We start from the raw sequence: 23869 nt of genomic DNA, 5'->3' as shown, positions 1-23869 counted from the left end.
GATCTGGACATGATGCAGCCATTTGATACAGCCCAAAATGCCATTTACATTTTTGCCAACGAGTCACACGGCTGACTCATGTTTAATGTATGGTCTACTAAGACTCCTAGATCTTTTTCTCACATGCTACTGCCAAGACAATTCTCTCTCATCCTATATTGATGTATTTTGTTTTTCCTACCTAAATGCAAAACTTTACATTTGTCCCTACTGAACTTCATTGTATTCAGTTTAGCCCACTTCTTGAGCCTATCAAGATCATCCTGTATTCTGTTGCTGTCTTCAGTTGTGTCTGCTACCCCTCCCAGTTTGGTATCATCTGCAAATTTAATGTATCCCCTCTAATCCCTCATCCAAATCATTTATAAATATGTTGAACAACACAGGCCCCAGGACAGATCCCTGGGGAACTCCACTTGTCACTCTTCTCCAAGAGGATGCTGAACCATTAACAAGTACCCTTTGGGTACGATTTGTCAACCTGTTATTGATCCACCTGACAGAATTAGGATCCATACCGCATTTTACCAACTTGTCAACAAAAATATCATGTGGAACCTTATCAAACGCTTTACTGAAATCCAGATAAACTTTGTCCACAAGGTAGTCACTTTCTCGAAAAAAAGATAACATTGGTCTGACATGATTTGTTCTTAGGAAACCTGTGCTGAGTCTTAGAAATCACAGCTCTCTGTTCCAGCTGCTCCAGGACTGAGTGTTTGATGATTTGTTCCAAAATTTTGCCAGCTACAGATGTCAAGCTGACAGGTCAATAGTTACCTGTATTCTCTTTTTTCCCTTTCTTAAAGATGGAAACAATATTTGCCTGCCTCCAATCATCTGGCACCTCACCTGTTCTCCAAGAAGTGTCAAAAATAATTGACAGAGGTTCAGAGATGACATCTGCAAGTTCTTTTAGTACTCTTGGATGCAAATCATCTGGCCCAGAAGATTTTGTTTCATTTAAAGAAACTAGGTGTTTCTGGACTGTCCCAACAGTGATCCTAGGCCTACATTCCAATCTCCCCTATTGTATAACGTGCTTTCCACATTGAGCATTATTTCCCTCACAAGAGAAGACTGAGGAGAAATAAGAGTTAAGCAGTTCAGCCCTCTCTTCATCATCTGTTATAAATTCACTTTCTTGTCCTAGCAGTGGTCCTACCATGTCCCTACTATTTTTCTTACTTGAAATATAACTAAATAAGTCTTTTTTGCTATCTTTAGCACTTCTTGCTAGACTAAGCTCATATTGCTTTAGCTTTTCTAAAACTGTCACTGCTTGGGAGTGGGCGCTGAGGCACTAACTGATGCTCTGAGTGGGGGGGGGGCAAGTGATTGCTTACTGCCCCTCAGAGCTGTGTCTGTTATGGGGAGAGGAAGAAAAAGGCGATTTTAAACTGCTTAGAGACAACTGAGGCTTGCTGGGTGACTGTGGGCCACTCCAGTTCTCACAGACCTCTCAGCCCCACTTCTCTTATAGGGTGTCTGTTATGGGGAAAGGGAGAAAAGGCGATTTTAAACTGCTTAGAGACAACTGAGGCTTGCTGGGTGACTGTGGGCCACTCCAGTTCTCACAGACCTCTCAGCCCCACTTCTCTTATAGGGTGTCTGTTATGGGGAAAGGGAGAAAAGGCGATTTTAAACTGCTTAGAGAAAACTGAGGCCTGCCGGGTGACTGTGGGCCATTCCAGTTCTCACAGACCTCTCAGCCCCACTTCTCTTATAGGGTGTCTGTTATGGGGAAAGGGAGAAAAGACGATTTTAAACTGCTTAGAGAAAACTGAGGCCTGCCGGGTGACTGTGGGCCATTCCAGTTCTCACAGACCTCTCAGCCCCACTTCTCTTATAGGGTGTCTGTTAAGGGGAAAGGGAGAAAAGACGATTTTAAACTGCTTAGAGACAACTGAGGCCTGCCGGGTGACTGTGGGCCACTCCAGTTCTCACAGACCTCTCAGCCCCACTTCTCTTATAGGGTGTCTGTTATGGGGAAAGGGAGAAAAGGCGATTTTAAACTGCTTAGAGACAACTGAGGCTTGCTGGGTGACTGTGGGCCACTCCAGTTCTCACAGACCTCTCAGCCCCACTTCTCTTATAGGGTGTCTGTTATGGGGAAAGGGAGAAAAGGCGATTTTAAACTGCTTAGAGACAACTGAGGCTTGCTGGGTGACTGTGGGCCACTCCAGTTCTCACAGACCTCTCAGCCCCACTTCTCTTATAGGGTGTCTGTTATGGGGAAAGGGAGAAAAGGCGATTTTAAACTGCTTAGAGAAAACTGAGGCCTGCTGGGTGACTGTGGGCCATTCCAGTTCTCACAGACCTCTCAGCCCTACTTCTCTTATAGGGTGTCTGTTATGGGGAAAGGGAGAAAAGGCGATTTTAAACTGCTTAGAGACAACTGTGGCCTGCTGGGTGACTGTGGGCCATTCCAGTTCTCACAGACCTCTCAGCCCCACTTCTCTTATAGGGTGTCTGTTATGGGGAAAGGGAGAAAAGGCGATTTTAAACTGCTTAGAGAAAACTGAGGCCTGCTGGGTGACTGTGGGCCATTCCAGTTCTCACAGACCTCTCAGCCCCACTTCTCTTATAGGGTGTCTGTTATGGGGAAAGGGAGAAAAGGCGATTTTAAACTGCTTAGAGAAAACTGAGGCCTGCTGGGTGACTGTGGGCCATTCCAGTTCTCACAGACCTCTCAGCCCTACTTCTCTTATAGGGTGTCTGTTATGGGGAAAGGGAGAAAAGGCGATTTTAAACTGCTTAGAGACAACTGTGGCCTGCTGGGTGACTGTGGGCCATTCCAGTTCTCACAGACCTCTCAGCCCCACTTCTCTTATAGGGTGTCTGTTATGGGGAAAGGAAGAAAAGGCGATTTTAAACTGCTTAGAGACAACTGTGGCCTGCTGGGTGACTGTGGGCCATTCCAGTTCTCACAGACCTCTCAGCCCCACTTCTCTTATAGGGTGTCTGTTATGGGGAAAGGGAGAAAAGGCGATTTTAAACTGCTTAGAGAAAACTGAGGCCTGCTGGGTGACTGTGGGCCATTCCAGTTCTCACAGACCTCTCAGCCCCACTTCTCTTATAGGGTGTCTGTTATGGGGAAAGGGAGAAAAGGCGATTTTAAACTGCTTAGAGAAAACTGAGGCCTGCTGGGTGACTGTGGGCCATTCCAGTTCTCACAGACCTCTCAGCCCCACTTCTCTTATAGGGTGTCTGTTATGGGGAAAGGGAGAAAAGGCGATTTTAAACTACTTAGAGAAAACTGAGGCCTGCTGGGTGACTGTGGGCCATTCCAGTTCTCACAGACCTCTCAGCCCCACTTCTCTTATAGGGTGTCTGTTATGGGGAAAGGAAGAAAAGGCGATTTTAAACTGCTTAGAGAAAACTGAGGCCTGCTGGGTGACTGTGGGCCATTCCAGTTCTCACAGACCTCTCAGCCCCACTTCTCTTATAGGGTGTCTGTTATGGGGAAAGGGAGAAAAGGCGATTTTAAACTGCTTAGAGAAAACTGAGGCCTGCTGGGTGACTGTGGGCCATTCCAGTTCTCACAGACCTCTCAGCCCCACTTCTCTTATAGGGTGTCTGTTAAGGGGAAAGGGAGAAAAGGCGATTTTAAACTGCTTAGAGAAAACTGAGGCCTGCTGGGTGACTGTGGGCCATTCCAGTTCTCACAGACCTCTCAGCCCCACTTCTCTTATAGGGTGTCTGTTAAGGGGAAAGGGAGAAAAGGCGATTTTAAACTGCTTAGAGACAACTGAGGCCTGCCGGGTGACTGTGGGCCATTCCAGTTCTCACAGACCTCTGAGCCCCACTTCTTTTATAGTGTGTCTGTTATTGGGAAAGGGGGAAAAGGCAATTTAAAACTTCTTATTTATTTATTTATTTATTTATTTATTTATTTATTTATTTATTTATTTATTTATTTGGTTAGTTAGTTAGTTAGTTAGTTAGTTAGTTAGTTAGTTAGTTAGTTACTGTCCTCCCTAAAGGCTCAGGGCGGTTTACATGGAACAACAAAATAGTACTTGGTAACATCATTCAAGTAACAGTAAGGCGGTAACAACAACAACAACATTAACATAATAACAATAACAATAACATTAAAGAAACTGCAAGAGCCTTAGCTCAACTCGTACTGAGGCCCAGGGGTTGGGTGGATTTGTTAACAGTCATGGTAGGAGGGAAGGACTTGAGGGCCAATTGGAACCTCAACCAAATGCCTGACACCTGAGGCCTGCTGGGTGATTGTGGGCCATTCCTGGTTCTCTCAGAGCTCTCAGCTCCACTTGACTCACAGGGTGTCTGTTATGGGGAGAGGAAGAAAAGATGATTTTAAACCGTTGTTTAAACCGTTGTTCACATGTTGTCTATTGTGGGGAGATGAAGGGAAGTTGTGTTTGTAAACTACTTTGTGATTCCTTTTGGTAGTAAACAGCAGTGTAGAAAAATCCATCTTCTAAATGGCAACAGTGAAAGAAGCATGTGGGCACATAACATTATATCAACAGTAAAAAAAATCGAGACAGAAGGAGTAGGGCCAGAGAATTGGGACTAATTGGTTGCCATGTAATCTTCCCCTAAGAATAGTCTTCAGTCTCATTTTCCCTTCACATATCTGAATACATGGCTCTTGAAAGCTCATCTTTAACCACTATGCCACAATTCCCAAAGGTCAGTCCTCTCCCACACTAACTAACATTCCAAACCACAGGTTTTTGACACCCATATCTCCACACCCACGCCCTCAGTGTCACCACGCCACCACGACCCCCCCACACAACGCACATATTCAGCCTCATGCCCTTACAGACTGGACTTCCCCTCCCCTTCCTCTTCCCAATGCCAAGCTCTCTCTGTCTTAATCACTCTCTTCCTTTCTACCTCCTTCTCTCTTTGCTATTTCCCCACCCCCTGCTAAGCGCCCGTTGTATCAGCTATAATGGGCTTTAATTCAAGTTAACATATATTGCTACACCTCCCCCCTTCCTTTCTCGTCTGTACCATTGATTGATTGATTGATTTACCGCTGCTCTCAAAAGTCTCACGGCGGTTTACAGAGATTCATAAGAACAATAAAATCCCATAAAAACCCAGTAAAACGTAATTAAAACACAATATCACGATGGCGGATAATAAATATATAACCCACTCTACTCCCCCCATCCAGTAAAGGTCTATTACCCTCTATCTGGGAGCGAGGGACTGACAACGCCGGGAGTTGCCCTGGCCTCAACCATATGCCTGGTGGAAGAGCTCTGTCTTGCAGGGCCTGCAGAAACCTGACAAATCCCGCAGGGCCTGTAGCACTTCCGGGAGCTCGTTCCACCAGGTTGGGGCCAGGGTTGAAAAAGCCCTGGCCCTGGTTGAGGCCAGGCGTATGTCCCGAGGGCCCAGGACCACCAGTAAATTCATACCCACAGAGTAAAGAGCCCTGCAGGGGGCATAAGCAGATAAGCGGTCCTGCAGATAAGCCAGACCCAGGCCATGTATAGCTTTAAAGGTTAAAACCAGAATCTTAAACTTGATCCGGAAGCAGACTGGTAACCAATGCAGATGGCGTAGCACTGGCTGAATATGGGCCCTCCAAGATGTTCCAGTGAGGACCCTTGCAGCTGCATTCTGTACCAGCTGCAATTTCTGGGTCAAACCCAAGGGTAGGCCCGCGTAGAGCGAGTTACAGTAGTCTTACAGTAACAGTAGTCTTCTCTGGAAGTGCATGGATCGCATGGATCACTGTCGCCAAATGTTCGGAGGGCAGAGGGTGCTAGTAGATGGCACAGATGAAAAAACTCTGTTTGGGCAACTTTTGTGACCTGAGCATCCATGGAATGGGAGGCATCAAATGTTACACCCAAGTTCCTGGCTTCTGGTGCCGGTGTTAATTGCAACCCATCCAGGCATGGGTGACGCGCTTCCTGATCCTGTCCCTTCTACTCAGTCACAGGACCCCCATCTTGGAAGGGCTGAATTTCGGGCGCCTCTGCCTGAGCCATTCAGCCATTGCTTCTAAACATCTGGCAAATATATCTGGGGGGGGGGGAGAGTCCAGCCGGTCGTCCATTAGGAAGTAGAGCTGGGTGTCATCTGCATATTGATGGCAACCCAACCCATAGCGCCGGACCAGCTGGGCTAAAGGGTGCATACAGATGTTAAAAAGTGTAGGGGAGAGTATCGCCATCTGAGGGAGCCCGAAAAAGGCTCTCCCACTGCAACCCTCTGTGTCCAGTTCCAGAGAAAGGAGACCAGCCACTTTAGTCCCTCTAATCCCCCGGCAAGGTTGTGGGCCAAAATTTCATGGTCGACCACATAAAATGTGGCCAGCAGATCTAAAAGCACGAGAATGGCCGAGCCACCTCAATCCAGCTGGCGCCGGATATCATCCGTCAAGGTGACCAGCATGGTCTCCACCCCATGGCCAGGTCGGAAGCCAGACTGGTATGGGTCCAGGGCCGAAGTTTCTCCCAAGAATGGTAGGAGCTGATCTGCTGCGGCCTGCTCCACTACCTTGCCCAGAAATGCAAGATGCGAAACTGGGCAGTAGCTGGCGGGGTCCCGTGGATCCAGCAATGGTTTTTTCAGTAGAGGGTGCAGTCTATTCACTGCCTTTTTAATAGATTGTACCCCTCGATTCTAGTATTCCAGTTGTGAGTATTATCTCACCAAGTTTCTGTGATTCCTATTAGGTCATAGCTCCCTTCCTGTATTAGGACTACTAGTCACTCCAGCTTGTTTCCCATACTCTGTGCATTAGTGTAGAGACATCGTAATCCATTCCTTGGGTGACCCATGGTTTTGGTTTTTGAACTTTCTTGCAAGTTAATAGTTTCCTGCTTATGTGCCATTCCCTGTAGATTTGCAATCTTCTCATCTTGAGTTCTTCCCATCACTCCAAGTTCTGCATTTACATCTCACTCCCCCTTTGGATCTAGTTTAAAGCCCTCTTCTCCAGGCATGCAAGGGTTCTCCCAAAAATACTTTTTCCATCCCTTGCTAGTGCACACCATCTCATGATAGTAGCCCCTCATATTGACATCAGAGACCATGATCCAGAAATCCAAACCTTTCCCGACAACACCAGTGATGTAGCCAGTCATTTACTTGCATGATTTTTCTCTCTCTTCCTAAGCTACAGCCACTTACAGGGAGGACTGATGAAAGCACAACCTGTGTTCCCAGGTCCTTTATCTTTTCCCCAAGATCCTCAAAGTCTTTCTTAATATGTTCCATACACTGATGGGCAGTATTATTTGTTCCGACATGGATGAGAAGGAAGGGATAATGATCTGTGAGCTTGATGAGCCTGTCCAGCCATTCTGTGATAACCTTTATGCGTGCACCAGGTAGGCAGCAGTCCTCTCGAGACAGCAAGTCTGGTCTACACACTTCAGCCTCTATGCCTCTCAGCAGGGAATCCCCAATTACCAGTACCTGTTTCTTTGTACCCTTGGGAGCAGACCTCGAATTCTCATCTGTAGGGACTGATGAAGTGTTTGCTGGGCTTTGTGGGGTCGTTGGGGGATAAGACCTGGAACTCTCACCTGTGGGGGCCTGTGACTTTTTTCCTGGTCTTCTTTGGGGCTTGCTCTTCATGGGGGATTGCACATGCTTCTGTGTTCCTGAATTAATCTCTTCAGGCAGATCCTGGAACCAATTGCTGAGCACCAGTGGGTCAGACCTTCTCCTTATTCTTCTACTCCTATGTGTAACATCTTTCCATTTACCCCCCTGTGTTAGCTGCTCCTGATTTTGTTTTGATAGATTTCCCTCCTCCTGCAGTGTATTCAATCTTTTCTCTTATCCCTGGACCTTCTCCTCTAGCAGAGCCACTAATTTACATTTGCTGCATTTGTAAGAACTGTCCTCCCGAGGAAAGAAGACAAACATTCCGCAGATGGTACATCTCACTACCTTAGATTCTTCAGTTTTCACACCGCATTGATTCATCTGAAATGCTTCTCAAATAGTCCTACACTTCACTGAATCCTTCAGCTTGATCCTCCGGCAATGAGCCTACAGCCAAGAGTCATTTTGCTCTTTCCCTTTACTTCTTAGAATAAGGTGACCAGATTTTAACATTAGTAAAGCGGGACACCATTGAACGGGGGGGGGGGGGTTCTAGATTAAAAATTTGGTTTATATGGAGCAACAAAAGGTTTCATAGAATGCATAGAACGCAAAAATAGTATTGTAATATATATAGATTTTTAATGTCAACATAAGTACAATTTGCCAGGTACCCCCAGATGTCCCTCCAAAAGTGGGACAATCTGGTCACCTTATCTTAGAGCCTTCTGGTTTGATCCAGAACCCAAGAGTCCTTTGGTTATTTCAGTATTGCGCGCGCCAACGGCTCCCAGCTCCTCCAAGTACTGCCTTCCTCTGGCAAGCAAGAGCCTTTTATAGCACAAAGGCCTACTCAGCAGAGGGCGGAGCTAGCAGTTAGCTCCTGAGTCAGCTCCTGAGATAATGCTCTCTTTCTCCCAGCTCCTCAAAGTACTTTTAGATCAGCAACAGTGTACACTGAACAGAGTACACTGAAATGGTTTTTGAATATTGCCATTTTTAATGTCAGATGTTTATCAATATATTCTTTTGCATAAGGAAACAGCAGTGTGTTCAAGGCAGGGACATACAACTTTGTAAAAGCTGTTCTTGGAAAACTAGTATAAAATTTTCCCAGTCCTATCACTTCCAGTGAAATTTAGGAAATGATTAACTACCACATCTGTAAACTTGCCAAATGCCTGTTATGGTGGGTGGGAGAAATAGAAAATAGATATACAGATGTAGGTCTCTGAAGCTACTCTACCTTGCAAGATCTCTATCAAAAGGGGCAGGGACAGATCCGTTTAAAGGGACTCTGGGCAGAGAGTGGCCAGAGTCCCCCATTAAGGTTGGGTGCTTCGGCGTCTGAAGCAGCTGATCCCACCCAAAGCAGCCAGTGCTGCAATGCGGGGGGGGGGGGGGAGGCACTGGTGCTGGTGCACCAGTCGGTGCACACACGCAGGCAGAGAACCCACACCTTCTCTCCCCCCCATGCCGTGGGAATGGCTGCTTTGCACGCCTAAGTGCTGAACCCTATGCCCTCTACTAGCCCCCCCTTCTTGTACAACCACCCACATGCCTGTGCAGCCTTACTCTGCACACCTGTGACCACAACAACCCACACTGCCTGCCCACCCTTTCCCCAAATGGCACTGGTGGGAGGTGCAGCCAGGTGTGCCACTGTTATGGCCACCAGGAAGGCTTATGCTTTGTGCACAACCCATATGCCTTTCTCTAGCAGTGCTAGGCGGCATATACAGCCGGGAAAAAATGGTGGACGAGTGTAAGGACAGGCATCAGTGGAGATGAATGAGTAGAGAGTCAGCAACTGTGGCCCCACCCAAATCCATGAGCCCTGGCAGCTGCCCCACCTCGGGGTATGCTGACCGTGGCCCTGAGTACAGCCTGGGTCATTCACTGGCAGTGGGGCAGGTTGTGCAACTGTGTTTCCAAGTGCAGGGCTTTACTTTCCCATTCCACTTACATGGAATAAATCCAAGGACACTAAGTGTCCCTCGGGGATGCTATTCAAATGGAAGATGTATCTGCCCCCTTCCCTGATAGCCCAAGTGTTGGGGGATAAATCTTGCTCCTGTCTGCATGCTCTCACCCATTTAGGCTCCTGGGCTCCATTTCTTGTTTAAAGTACTTAAAATCTAGAAAGCAACAAAACTTTGAGAAATGTGTTTTGCTATATATAGAATACATTTCTGAATCTCAGTTTAGCTGTTGGGAAGCCTAAATCTAAAATGCCTAAATCATTTGTCAGCTGAAGTATGGAAGGAAGAAAACATAAAAAGGAACTACTATAGCTTTGAGCTGCATTGGCTGCTGGATCTCTGTGTCCTTCATGCACAGCCATATGGATGGAGGGTTTAGTAATTTCATTAGTACAAAGAAAAGGACCAAATAAATCCCCTGGCTGTTTGTAAAACAACCCTACCACCCTTGTAGCACAGGCTTGAGAAACTACAGTGAGCCAGTCTTAGAGGACTGGATTTTGCTGAATCAGGGCTAAGAACTGGACTTCAATGACCCTTGATTTCAATGACCCTTTGCAGTAATGACCCTTTGCTTCAACACCATAGAATTACAAAGGTAATCCTTGCAACTTAAAATAAGAATTTATTGTATAGTCAAATATAGTCGAATTGTTCACAGTGGATTGATAAAGTTACAAATATATTTTAAAATAAATATTACACAGTTAATATTCACAAATATACAAAGTTGATAATTAAAATGTATGGAACATTTACATGAATATACATGATACTTCGTAGAAATTGTAAAAAGCCAGAAACCAATACAGAATCTTATAAAACACATTAATACCAAAAGAAGGGAATAAATGGGCTTATGTCCCCTTCCCCTGATGTAGGCAAATTTATGGATGTAGGCAAATCTATGGCTTGCCTACATCCTTCATTTCTACATTACACCTAAGCAGTGTCTTTTAAAAAAATCATCATTACACAATTCAGAAAGTTCTTTCTACTCCACCACATTATAAACCAAATGAATGTTAACAGGAGGGGAGAAGCACTCAGTTGCTTGTGCTCTACCACTCTCTTGTGAAATAGGCAGATGTTCAGTCATGGAAAAGATTCTCAGTCCTTCCAGTTCCCAAAGTCCTTCTGGAGTCCCTCGCCCACAATGCAGAGATCAGAGAAACATGTGCTGCTCCAAGGATCCCCCTCTTTCTTAGGCTTCTCGTTCATGCTGGGGAGAAAAATGGTGCTTAAGACAAAATGAAGCTGGACCTTTTAACAAATATATGAAAAACAGAGCATTTTAAATCCTGAATCAGCAACACCACCAGGCATCTTGAAAGGACCAACTGCTCTTTACTGAAGAAATTTGGACCATGCCAGATGGAGCCATTGACTAAATTTGGAAAGAATTTGGGTCCTCAGTTGGATCCTCAAGTGAGAGCTAGCCAGCCACTCTGTGCCCTGCGCAAAATGCCCCATGTGCACCTCATGTGTGGATGGCCTCCAGGAAGCGCACAAGGGCCCATTATGCACGGCTGCCAAAATGGCGATTTCGGGTCACATGGAAAACGTGGAGGGGGAAGACGCGAAGCAAACCGGTTATGCACGGGACGGGGTGCGGCGGTGGCAAAACCCGGAGTGGCGGGTGTCGAGGCATCGATGCGGAGCCAAGGGGAAGCGAGGCGAGCGTGCCGCTGCGTTGGCGAGCGTCGGAGGCGGAGGCCAGGAAGGGTGGAAGCAGGCTGCGCAGGGCAGCACTGCCGGGTTTGTCGGGCACGGAGGGGGAGGGAGCATGTTTCCCCTTCCCATTAGTTTACTCCCAGTTCGCCTCTCCCCTTCTTTGCTGCCCCCGTTCCTCTGCCCCTTTATATTGTTTCCCCTACTTTAAGCTTTGTATTGTATTGTATATTTGTGCTTTGTTCATTCACACTGTTTTATAAACTTGTTGTATCCTCGCCTCCATTCTTGTTTGTGGTTGGGGTGTGTGTTTGGGAATGGGTGGGAGGTGGGTGGCTGGCCTCTCTTCCATCCTTAGCCGCAGCGATCCCCTCGCCCCCCTCCACTGTGAGCTCTCCGTCTGCCTTTCCGTCCGTGTTCCCTTGGGTTCCCCCCGGCCTGCGCCACCGTTCGTTCCGGCAGCCGCTTGAGCGGTCGTGCCGCCTCCGACCCTCCAGTCTCCCGGATTATGCACGCGGTCAATTTGGTGCCGCTAACACGGCTTTTTCGGCGGCGTGCACTGAATCTGCGGCCGGTTGCAGCCGACTCTGTGCATTATCGGTGATTTTAGTCGCCGCCATTCCACCCTGAACACGCGCTAAAACCCCCGTGCATAATGGGTCAAGCAGGAGCAGAAGATGACAGCCTTCTCCTGCTCTTGCACTCACCCCCACCCCAAAAGAACCTGGGCTCAGAGTGACAACAGTATCTGAATATGCAAGCTGCATCATCGGTTTATTATTATTGTCATTTATTTCGCATTTTTTAATTCCACAGAATCCAGGTAACAAACAATGACAACGAAAGCCCTAATCTCCATGATTGTGGCCAGACTCCTTTAAAAGCTATCTAAAATTAGGATTCTCACAACTAAAATAAGATGGGGGAGGGCTGGCCTGAATCTACTCACAATTGGGGAAGAGCAATTGGGGTCCCCCTGTTGCCAACAACGGACCCCATCTGTCTCTCCCCTCTCCTCCCTCTAGTAGATGAATGGTGTGGGGGGGTTAGGGTTCCGACATCTTTACTTGCTGTTGATTGTTGCTGTTATAGTCATTTAATGGGGTTTCAGTGGGTTTTATGGGGGTTTTAGTAAACCGCCACGAGCCTCTGGGACTGGCAGTCAATACATTGAAGAAATAAATATAGTATTTGCTGGCGTATAAGACTACTTTTCCCCCTTGAAAAACATACCCCCAAGTGGGGGGGGGGGTCGTCCTATACACCGGGTGCACTTCAGTTGGGATAGACATAGCTGCCCATAGTGGCCCATAGTACTGTAATGTAATGTAACAAACTCTATGTTTTGAGTGGAAATGTTGGGGGTCGTCTTATACGCCCAGTCGTTTTATACGCCAGCAAATATGGTAACTTTTCATACGCCGGCAAATACGGTAAATAAACTTTGTGGGTGACTCTAAATTTTGGCATCATGGCAGAGAGTGAGAAAGTTTCTTCATGCCATATGTCATTTTATAAACCTTTTATTATCATATCATCCTTTGTTGTTGTTAGTTGCAAAGTCTTGTCCGACCCATCGTGACCCCATGGACAATAATCCTCCAGGCCTTCCTGTCCTCTACCATTCCCCGGAGTCCATTTAAGCTCGCACCGACTACTGTAGTGACTCCATCCAGCTGCCTCATTCCTGTCCTTCCCTTCTTCTTTTGCCCTCAATTGCTCCCAGCATTAGGCTCTTCTCCAGGGAGTCCTTCCTTCTCATGAGGTGGCCAAAGTATTTGAGTTTCATCTTCAGGATCTAGACTTCTAAGGAGCAGTCAGGGCTGATCTCCTCTAGGACTGACCGGTTTGTTCGCCTTACAGTCCAAGGGACTCGCAAGACTCTTCTCCAGCACCAGAGTTCAAAAGCTTCATATCAACCTTAGTTGTCCTCTGTTCTAAACTAAGAATTAAAAGAACCTCAATCCCTGAGATGTTCCCCTGCCTTCCATAATGAAGGGTACGTGGCAGGATTGCTGAGGATGCTTCTGTTTTCTTCTTCAGAGGGAAACACTCATGAGAATCATACGGGTAACACTGGCTGAGAGCCAGACACTTGCCAAAATAGTTCTTTATGTCCAAGACCACTCTGGAGTTGCCTTTCTTTAACAGAGGGCAGTTTGGGAGATTGATACTACAGAAATTGATACGTTGCAAAATAACTTTGAATATGGCATAAGGTGAAGGGCAGGATGCAAGTTTCAACTGTTCAAAGAAAAATGTCAAAGAATAATCCTCTATACCCACCTCCTTACGTGTACCTTCTAAAGTATCACTTAGTAGGTCACATTGTAAACTCACATTGATTTCTTAAGGATATTCCTTCCCATCTCTGGATAACACTGCCTTTAAGAAACATGAATTTTATAATCCAGTCTATAGTTCTTAAACCTGTTATTCCAGAGGCAGAAGATTTTTATAAAAAGTTAATGAATTACTTCATTAGTAGGTGGGAAGGTTAAACAAAGAGGTTATTGCAGAAATTTTGGGGAGCTTTTTGAGAGGATTCAGCAGATATGTACACACACTTAAACACTGTACAATGAAGGAGAGAAATTGTGCATAAGCACACATTATTATATCTTTCTATATAGTCCGTACTGGCACTTGCTAATCCTTCTTTAATCCTTTTGATTTGTGCCTTATTCCAATTTATGAGCCAATTTTTTGACAAATAGCGTGTTATCATAGCTTTTAAATACTTAGACCATTAACAGAGAGAAGTACTGATGGAGTCCTCCTGAGCGAATGCAAACGTACCCCAGACTGGAACGATTCAGATCCAGAGCTTTGGGGTTGAGTCACTGGTTTAATTTCATGGCTTTGAGTTAAGCGGGGAATTTGAATGGTATGTCTTCTAAGCCAGCAGTCCGCAACCTTCATTTGCGTTTTTTGGGCTGTATCAAAAGGGGCATCACATCAAAATCACAAGATTTCATAGTCCCCATTGTATATGACACTGGTCAGACCACACCTGGAGTACTGTGTGCAGTTCTGGAGGCCTCACTTCAAGAAGGACGTAGATAAAATTGAAAGGGTACAGAGGAGAGCGATGAGGACAATCTGGGGCCAAGGGACCAAGCCCTATGAAGATAGGTTGAGGGACTTGGGAATGTTCAGCCTGGAGAAAAGGAGGTTGAGAGGGGACATGATAGCCCTCTTTAAGTATTTGAAAGGTTGTCATTTGGAGGAGGGCAGGATGCTGTTCCCATTGGCTGCAGAGAAAAGGACACACAGTAATGGGTTTAAACTACAAGTACAACGATATAGGCTAGATATCAGGAAAAAAATTTTCACAGTCAGAGTAGTTCAGCAGTGGAATAGGCTGCCTAAGAAGGTGGTGAGCTCCCCCTCACTGGCAGTCTTCAAGCAAAGTTGGGATACAGACTTTTCTTGGATGCTATAGGACGCTTTGGGCTGATCCTGCATTGAGCAGGGGGTTGTACTAGATGTCCTGTATGGCCCCTTCTAACTCTATGATTCTGTGATTCTTATTCTGTGATTAACAGGATTTATTCTGTGTGCATCTGTGCTGTGTCAATGTATGCCTCAGAGCTGTTTTCCAGCCAAAGGCTAGACCCTGAAGAGGGAAGGAGGGCCCAGGGAGAATACAGTGTAGGCATACGTCTTAGTGCCCATTATATTCCTGGGTGCAACAGGCTTTGCCCCTAGTGAAAAAAAATAAGAGGCTCTGTTGATTGTATAATAAATAAAGTTAGGCTTGTTTCTCTGGAGCTTCCCTGAGAGCTCAAGTGAAAACAACAGCCTCATATCTCCTCTTGCACTCTCCTTCATAACCCAATAGTTGGGGGGGGGGGACTTCAACACCAGTCTCCCCACCCCAATCCACATTGGCCATTGCCTGTGGGTGTGGAAACAATGGGATGGTGTCATGTTGCCCTTTTTGTAGTACAAGGCTATTCAGTACGCTTTATTTATTTGTGACTATGGACAACTGCGCCTCTGGACAAAATGAGCCTCTTGTGGCACAGAGTGGTAAGGCAGCCGTCTGAAAGCTTTGCCCATAAGGCTGGGAGTTCAATCCCAGCAGCCGGCTCAAGGTTGACTCAGCCTTCCATCCTTCCGAGGTCGGTAAAATGAGTACCCAGCTTGCTGGGGGGTAAACGGTCATGACTGGGGAAGGCACTGGCAAACCACCCCGTATTGAGTCTGCCATGAAAACGCTAGAGGGCGTCACCCCAAGGGTCAGACATGACTCGGTGCTTGCACAGGGGATACCTTTACCTTTACCTTTATGGACAACTGCAAACTGGGGAAATAAATTTTATATTTACTGTGCATGAAACAATTTGCAATGTAAAGATTAAGCCATAAAACTAGCTGTAAAATGGTCAGCCTAATAATATATCAGATGGTGGGATGGCCGATATACCATTAGGCATGAAAGCCCTTGTAACACCTAATCACATTTTTTGAAGCAAATTTCCTTCTAAATGCCACAAATGCAAAAAAGAAAGAGTGAGAGAAAGGAGCTGTCACCTTTTTCATATCAGCAAGAAGCATCCCTTGGATACCCATAACCCTTGGATATCTGCAAGCCAAGTATCTTGAGACAGAGAGAACTATATAATGCATAATGCAGGCAATAACAAGCAGGAAAATCCTGAAAGATGTATAAAACAAAGTTCTAAATGCCATTCTAAAAGAAAAACAGATGGGTATGTGTGACATAAGTATTTTGATGAGTACCCACCCCCCAAAAGTCCCTTTATATTAATATAGCCCCAGTCTTTCTAGGCAGCTGATTCTTTACATTAGAGTTTAATTTCCCTGTTTGCTACAGTAAATTGACCCAGAGCTCACCTGTATCTTATTAGTAAGATCTTTTTTCCCCAAAAAGAAATACCAGAATTTGGGATATATGCTAAACAACTTGTTTAGGCAATACAGCATTGTTTATCATCATTTTAGCTGAAGAAAATTTAGAGCATAATCATCTCAAACTTTAAGAGAAAGGAGAGCAGCCTCAGTTCCCTACAATAAAGTGTATCTAGAAAAAGTTGGATATAATGGGAAAAATAATTAGGCATTGGACCTGGACCAGAGAGCTTGACAACAACTTATTATAAGTATTTTGAAGTAATAGTACTAACATTTCTGCAAGAAGTAACGCATGAAATAGAAGAGGAAAAAAAAAACATGCCAGCAGCCTGACAACAAGCAAATATAACTGTATACAAAGAAGGGAATGACCCACTCTCACCATAGACATATAGGCCAATCTCATTATTAAATGTGGATTACAAACAATAATGGCTGAGAGGTTAAGAAAATGTATTGCAGATGTAGTTCATGAAAATCAAAGAGGATTTGTCCCAAAGTGATATTTGAAATATTAGACATTCATTGGATGTGATTAAATAGTCAAGAAGAAAATGAGGAGAAATTACATTAGGTTCCTAGAAAGCTGTTGACAATGTATCTTGGTTATGTTTAAAGAAAGTGCTAAATATGAATTGTGGAACAGAATTTTTAAATTGGATACAAAGGATTTACGTATGTCAACAAGCTAGAATGGGTCACTAATTTAAATAGCAAAAGGAACATTACAGGGTTGTCCAATATCTCCATATTTATTTTCATAAAAGAAATATTGGGTATAACAATTAAACAAGTTAGAAAGATCTCTGGCATACAAAAAATAAAGAAGAATATAAAATGAAAAGTTATGTGGATGATATTGTCATAATATCAGTAATAGAACTAAATATTTCTTTGAAACATTTATCAGAAAGTTTGGGCAATCAAAGTTGGACAGGTTAAAAATTTTGTAGTTAGGAAGGATGTTTGCAATTAAAGAAAATATATTACCAAAATTGAGTTTTTTGTTTCAAATGTTATCAATTTTTATAAATGTAAATATTCTCAAAAACTGGCAACCATTTGCTCACTAGACCCATGCTCACTGTGGCTCCTAAAAACAATGGGCATAAAATTTGGGATCCCCCTCCGCGAAATAATCAATCTCTCTCAATGGGAGAATTCCCGGAAGTAGAAGAAGTAGTGGTATGCCTGTTGCTCTAAAAACTATCCCTGGACCCACATAAGCCTAACAACTACTATCCCATCTCGCACAATGCATTCCTGGGGAAGTTAGTTGAAAGGGCTGCAGCGAACCAAAAAAGTTTCCTGGAGGAAACTTCAGTAATTTCATTCGCATTTCCGGCCTAGCTATGGGGTGGAAATGGCGCTAGTCACCCTGATGGATGACCTCTGCCACCAGCTAGACCAAGGCAGGTCAGTGCTGTTTATACTAATAGATCTGTCAGCAGCATTTGATGCTGTAGATCAGGGGTAGTCAACCTGGGATCCTCCAGATGTTCATGGACTACAATTCCCATGAACACCTAGCCACAGTGATCCATGTCACGGTCACCTCTAGACTGGACTTTTGCAACTTGCTCTACACAGGCCTACTCTTATCCTTGACTCGGAAACTGCAACTGGTTGAGAATGTTGCAGCCAGGATTCTCACCAATACACCATAGAGATCCCACATCTGGCCTATACTTCAACAACTCAGCTGGCTCCCAATTGAATTCCAGATCAGGCTTAAGGTTTCGGTTTTTACCTTCAATGCCATATGTGGTCTGGTCCCAGTGTACCTGAGAGACCATCTCTCGGCCTGTATCCCCAAAAGAGCATTATGCTCCGCCACTGCCAACCTTCTGTTGATTCCTGGCCCCAAAGAAGCATGTCGGTCCTCAACAAGGGCCAGAGCTTTTTCCTGGCCTCCACCTGGTAGAACAAACTCCCAGAAGAGATCAGGGCCCTGCTTGAACTCCTACAATTTCAAAGGGCCTGCAAAAGGGAACTCCTCTACCAGGCATTTGCCTGAGACTGTTCAAACCCAATAATATCCACTGGTCTACCTCAGACATCCCCTTCATGGCCTGAACCAGTGTGACCTCTCTGGGGGTCTTATCTAAATTGCCGTTCCTGCTGGGTTTTTTGTTGATTAGGTGTCACAACTCAAGGATCCTGATGTGGGGAAGAGACCCTATCTCAGACAAAATCCCAACATGACTCCATGGAGTGTAAAGGAAAAAGCAGGTTTTATTGAGAGTATCTACAAAGCAGAGCAGAACACGCAGAGATAGGAACAGGAGTCATTGACAGAGACAAGGAACTATCATTCCCCCCAGTATTATATAGGTCTGGGTGTTCAGCCGGAAACAATGGTTCACATAGAGGAGGCCTTTGATCTTTTAGGCATGAACTCTCAAGACATCAAATCTCCTTCCCCGGATGGGAGATAGTCCTCAGCTGGCTGTTTTGTTGCCTCTCTGTGAACCAAGGACACTGATTGATAAGACCAAGTTCCCAGTGTGTGTGTGTGTGGGGGGGGTGGCCATATACATTTGTGGGTTGTAAATTACAGATGAAAGGGAACCAGGAGTGTGAGGCTGAAGCAGGGGGTTGGGCTAACCCAACTATGCCTAAGCCAACCTTCCAGAGCCGCCCTGGAGATGGAATATGACATGAAGACCATTGAAATTGAGTTGGTTTAGAACCACTGTTGGATTATCATTGATGTTACTATTGACTATGTTCTGTGTTTAAGTCATTTCATGTATCACCCCATGATGTTATATGTAAATCCTCCTGAACCATATTGGAGGGTGGTATAAAAATCTAATAAATAAATAATAAATAAAATAATTTTATATGAAATGAAAAGAAGTCAAGAACATGATTTAAAGCACTACACAGGATGAAAAAACGAGGAGGTCAAGCTGTATCAAATATCAAATTGCATCGTCAAGCAGCTGCACTATTCTGGGTGTCAGAATGGATTATAAATTTTAAATTTTAATCAAAGAAATATTATAAGAAAATGATATGAATAATTCATATACAAAATGGTCAGTATATCTTCAGATAGATTCTATTAAGAATATAGTTTCTGTGCAGATATAGAATAAGTATGCCAACTTCACCACTGACAACCTCAATTGGTATAGTGGTTAGGAGTCCAGGTTTAATTCCCTACTCCTCCACATGCAGCCAGCTGGTTGACCTTGGGCCCATTACAGGCCTGATAAAGCTGTTCTGTCCAAGCAGTAATATGAGAGTTCTCTCAGCCTCACCTACCCAACAGGGTTTCTGTTGTGGGGAGAGGAAAGGGAAGGTGATTGTAAGCCTCTTTGAGATACCTTCTGGTAGAGAAAAGCAGCATATAAGAACCAACTCTTCTTCTTCTTCATGTTCAGTTTATGTATATTACAATAATAGTATAACAAACCTGAAGTGATTACTGGTGAATGTTAAAGCAAAAAATGCCGAGGCAGAGTTACAGTTGAACATCAAGAAGACAAAAGTAATGACTACTGAGGAATTACACTACATTAAGGCTGTCAATAAAGACATTTAAGATTTTTCATTCCTTGGCTCCAGGAATATTATTCATGCAAGAAAATGCTGTTACGTGCTTTAACTATAAATCAAGGTAATGATACTTGAAGACATTTAGTAGAATGTCCCTTACCTTGCTTGACTAAGCACAGGTTCACTGGTAGCTGAGGGAAACAATGGCAAGGGAAATGGGAATCTGAGTTTATGGTCAGAGAAGCTTCTCCTAACAAATGAATGGGGATTGGCAACCCTGAGGTCCATCCTTCTCTGTTGCTCAGCCTCTGAGTTATCACCCTGTGTAGATATTTTGGGAGGGCCCCTCAGGATGGCATCTGTGGTGGAGCTGCTTCGTGGCAGTGGTGGCTTAGCTTCAAATAATGACCAAGTAGCTGGGCAAAATATTGACTGCGCATTGCTGACAATCTTTGGGGAGGCAGACTGTTGCTCATCCCCAGAGTCCAAGCTGTTTTGTAATCCTTTAGGCAACCGTGATGGAGAAGCTGATGGGGAAGATGTAGTTGAGAAAGGAGGTGGGCTTGGCTTTCTGCGGTGGGATGGCGGACTCAATATTTTGCAGTGGGTTGGTGGGCTATGTTGCTTGCGCCCCTTTGGAGGGCTAGGTAGTTTTTGTTGGGATGGCGGTGAAGGCATTTTCCTTTGTGTTGGAGGGTTTCCTGCTTTGGGGCTTCTTGGAGGACTGGGCTGCCTATGAACCACTGGAGAGGAAGCTGGATGGATGTGTCTATGATGCAGTGGTGGGCTTGGGAACCTTCTTTCACTAGGTGGTGATGAAGGAGGGCTCCTTCCTGGGGAAACTCGCCTGACAAAATCTGTTGTTTTCTCATTTTTACCAACTAAGTCAGGTGAGCTTTGCTGTTGATCCAAAGCTAGAGGAGCTCTGAATTCTTTGTTTCTGGTGTCACTTTTATCCTGTTCTGGACTCTCTTTGGAATGTTGAAGAGGTATTATTTTATGGTTTTGTCTATACAAATCAGCAGCCTCTTTAACTTCATAGTCCTCTTGAGAGGCTAATGGAGTCCCAGACATATGGATAGAATTCAACTCCAAGCAACATTTCCTTGCTTTGGAATCCACTGTGCTTTTTGATGTTTTGTTGACAATAAAGTTGGAACTGTTGAGGTTCTTGCTTGGTAGCAAATCCATAAAAATCAATGAAGCTTTCATTCGTTGAGAAATTTGGGAAATTTTCTTAGTGGTGCAATGCTCAGTCATATTGGCAGGTTTGTTGGGAATTTCTGAATAGCTGTTTTCTGTCCTTGCATCTTGAGCACAGTCAGATGAGAGGCCCACTAACATTTCAGCAGGTGGCAATGGAAGATTTTCTATGCAATCTTCATCAATTTCTTCATTTGTGCCATTCCCACTTGGAAGTACAGGTTCAACTGTGGGATCAAAAGCATGCTGGGTAGGATTCACTGGACAATGCCGATCCTCTATTGGTGCAATTCTGTGCTTCTGGTTTAAAGGGATGAGCCCTCTTGGAAGTGAGAGATTGGAAGTAATGTTTGGAAGTCCAAAGTTTTGGACACATTTGATTGGTCCTAAACTTCTCAAACTTATGGGTTTCACAAGGCCTTCTGGAGGGCTGAAGGTTTCAATGAGCTTTTTAACAGATTTACGAGGTGGACTGCAAGCAACACTGTTCAATTTCTGAGTCCCAGGAGGCTCATTTTCCTTGGTGGACGTTTGCTCTTGAGAAAACCTGGTTGTTGTGACAAGCTTTCCATATTTCCTTCCATCAGGCTTCTTGCTGATAGCATTTTGATCCTGCCTAAGCAAAGGGACCTTGTCTTGATTAGGTAAGATGCTGAAATTTTTAGCAAGAGATGCCTTCAGTTTATTGGTGGAAGATCTATGAGTCACACGTTCATCATCTTGCAATCTGGATTTTTCCTTTTGGTTCATGGATGTGAATTTACATTTTGTATCCTTATTTTCATTATGTGTGTAAAATATTTCCAACTTGTTATTGAGGGCCTTTTGAGTTCTTTGCAGTTCTAGAAGAGTTGGGTCCTCAGCTTGACTTTTAAGAGACTCTGCAGATCTAGACCGTCTCTGTTTAACTTTGGTCTTCGGGCGTCTAGTGGCCGTACTCGGCCGTTGTACCTGGGTAGCTCTTCCATTCTCATCTTCTGACCATTCCCTCTTCTCTGGTTTTGCAGGGACAAATTTGATCTTTTCACTGATGGCATCTTTCATCTTCGATATAATCTTTTGTTTCTCGGGAGTCTCTATTTGCTTGGTGGAACGCCTCAGATTAATGTCTTTTGATGTGGGTACAATTGTTGGTCTTTTAGTTATCACCATTTTTCCTTTTTCCAGAATACTGTCCCTTTCTTCTTCAGATAGGCTGTTGTCATCATTATCTTCAGTTGTGGAAGAAGCTTCGGTCGATTCACACTCTTCACATTCTTCCTCATTGATGACAGCAGAATGCGCAGAGTTAGAAGGAATTCTGATGCCAATGCTTTGATGTTGGAGGACAGTGTCTACACTTCCTGCTGCTATTTTGGAAGAAGATGCTACCTTCTTAATATGAGCAGGAGAGTAAAACACATCATTAAAATGGCTTTTCAGTGCACAGTCATGGGGTCCTGTCGTGGCATATGCAGAGGGGCACACCCACCGCTGTTCTCTTGCAGATGGTGTTCCATTCCCAGTGGTCTCATTTAGAGACTGATGAAATGAACAAGAATCACAGTTTGCATATACTCCTTGTTTATCAAGAAGATTCAAGTCTTTGACTGATTCACTGTCAATGCCAATTCCACTGTCTTCAGAATACAGAGTACTATCATCAGGGTGAGTACGATAAGACCCAGCTATAGATGCTTCAAGGAGTTTTATCGTCCTGAGCAAGCGTTCATCAAAAACTTGTTTTGCTTTCAGTTTTTCTTCTAAACTGCTAGCTGCTGATTGCAAAAAACAGCAGGACTCCTGCAGGACCTCAGAGGTCAAAGAGGACACCGTTCCATTTAACAGCTGCATTTTGTTGACTGTGTAGTGCAATAACTGCTGCAAAAGATCCGGTTGTTCTTTTGGGTTTCCTTTGTCAGCAGGCCAAGACAGGTTGCCATCTACTTTTTTGAGAAGATGTTCTCCATCTTTGGCAATTTCTTCCAGAAGGTGGTTGATTTCATCAAAACGAAACAATACAAAGCTTACCATCTGCTGTAAAATCAGTTGTGTTTCTGTAGCCTGGTGGGCTATGGTCAAAATACTCTTATATGTGGAGAGGCTGGGGTTGAGATAGGCATATGTGTTCTGATGGGCTTTAACAAGCAGATCTGGGAAATCCACCTTTCCCTCTTCTTTGCATATAGTTGCACAGGATTTGTCTTTGGGTTTGCAATAATTATCTTGATTTCCATGCCTGTTCTTTTGTTTCTTTCCTCTCTTTGGAGTTGGCTTTTCATTTTTGCATTCCAGAACAGTTTTTTGTGGCTTGCAAAAGGTTTGCTTTCTTTTCACATTTTCAGCCACATTTTGGTAAGGTTCAGTCAGTTCAGACGCAGCAATCTCAGACTCTGAGACCAAGATGCCCATGTCCTTCTCTTCCTGGTAAACCTCAAGAAGTGAAGGATCCTCAGAGGAGGAACGGAAATTAACATTTTTGTCCTCATCTGATGTGTTTTCAAGGAAACAGTCTTTACCCTGAGACACTCCCTGACCCAAGTCATCAATAACATAAGAAGAGGAGTCCTTGATCTTCAGATGAACGGAGACACCTTCACTCTCTGGATCACCCGGCCAGATACCCTTCTTCAAGGGCTTGTTTCTACGTTCTGCATTCTGAATAGCAGTCACACTATGAGAAGGAGCACAGCCCATTTCACTCCCCTTCCCAGCTTTCTTTGCTGCCAAAAAACATCCAGTTGATCAAGTAACAAGTAAAAAGGAATCAAACTTACAAGTTCAGGTGATGAGAGGATCTGATAGTTTTGAAGAAAGTTTTGTCAGTTTTGTGGATTTCCTGGTTGGTTACTAGGTACTCCCCACTCCAACGTTTCCCTTATGAAAGTGTGCAGCGATTAGCAAATTTCCATTTGCTTGCAAACCAGTAGCATAAGAGCTCAGCTGCCTTTAGAAACAGTGGATTGAAGAGTGTTCATGTATCTTTATCCTGACAGATGTAGCCAGAAATAAGAGTTTAAGCTCATTAGGCTAAGTAGCTCTCAGTGAGTTTGTTGTGCTTTCTATTTATACACTACATTTTGAGT

The 23869-nt window shown here is 44.4% G+C and overlaps 1 protein-coding gene across 1 annotated transcript; it reads right to left on the bottom strand.

Moving 5' to 3' along the window:
- Window positions 1-10548: 10548 nt before the first annotated feature.
- Window positions 10549-23623, bottom strand: LOC143839354 (photoreceptor cilium actin regulator-like). The gene is made up of 2 exons (XM_077341232.1): window positions 19762-23623; window positions 10549-10764 (listed from the first exon to the last, which is right to left on the bottom strand). Exons 1-2 carry the CDS (start codon window positions 23478-23480, stop codon window positions 10653-10655), a joined length of 3831 nt encoding a protein of 1276 aa, XP_077197347.1. The 5' UTR covers window positions 23481-23623; the 3' UTR covers window positions 10549-10652.
- Between the last annotated feature and the right edge of the window lie 246 nt (window positions 23624-23869).

Source organism: Paroedura picta, chromosome 1 (genome assembly GCF_049243985.1).
Source record: "Paroedura picta isolate Pp20150507F chromosome 1, Ppicta_v3.0, whole genome shotgun sequence".
Classification (NCBI taxonomy): Eukaryota; Metazoa; Chordata; class Lepidosauria; order Squamata; family Gekkonidae; genus Paroedura; species Paroedura picta.
The sequence above is the reverse complement of the archived record's forward strand: the minus strand, read 5'-3'. Positions and strand labels throughout refer to the sequence as shown.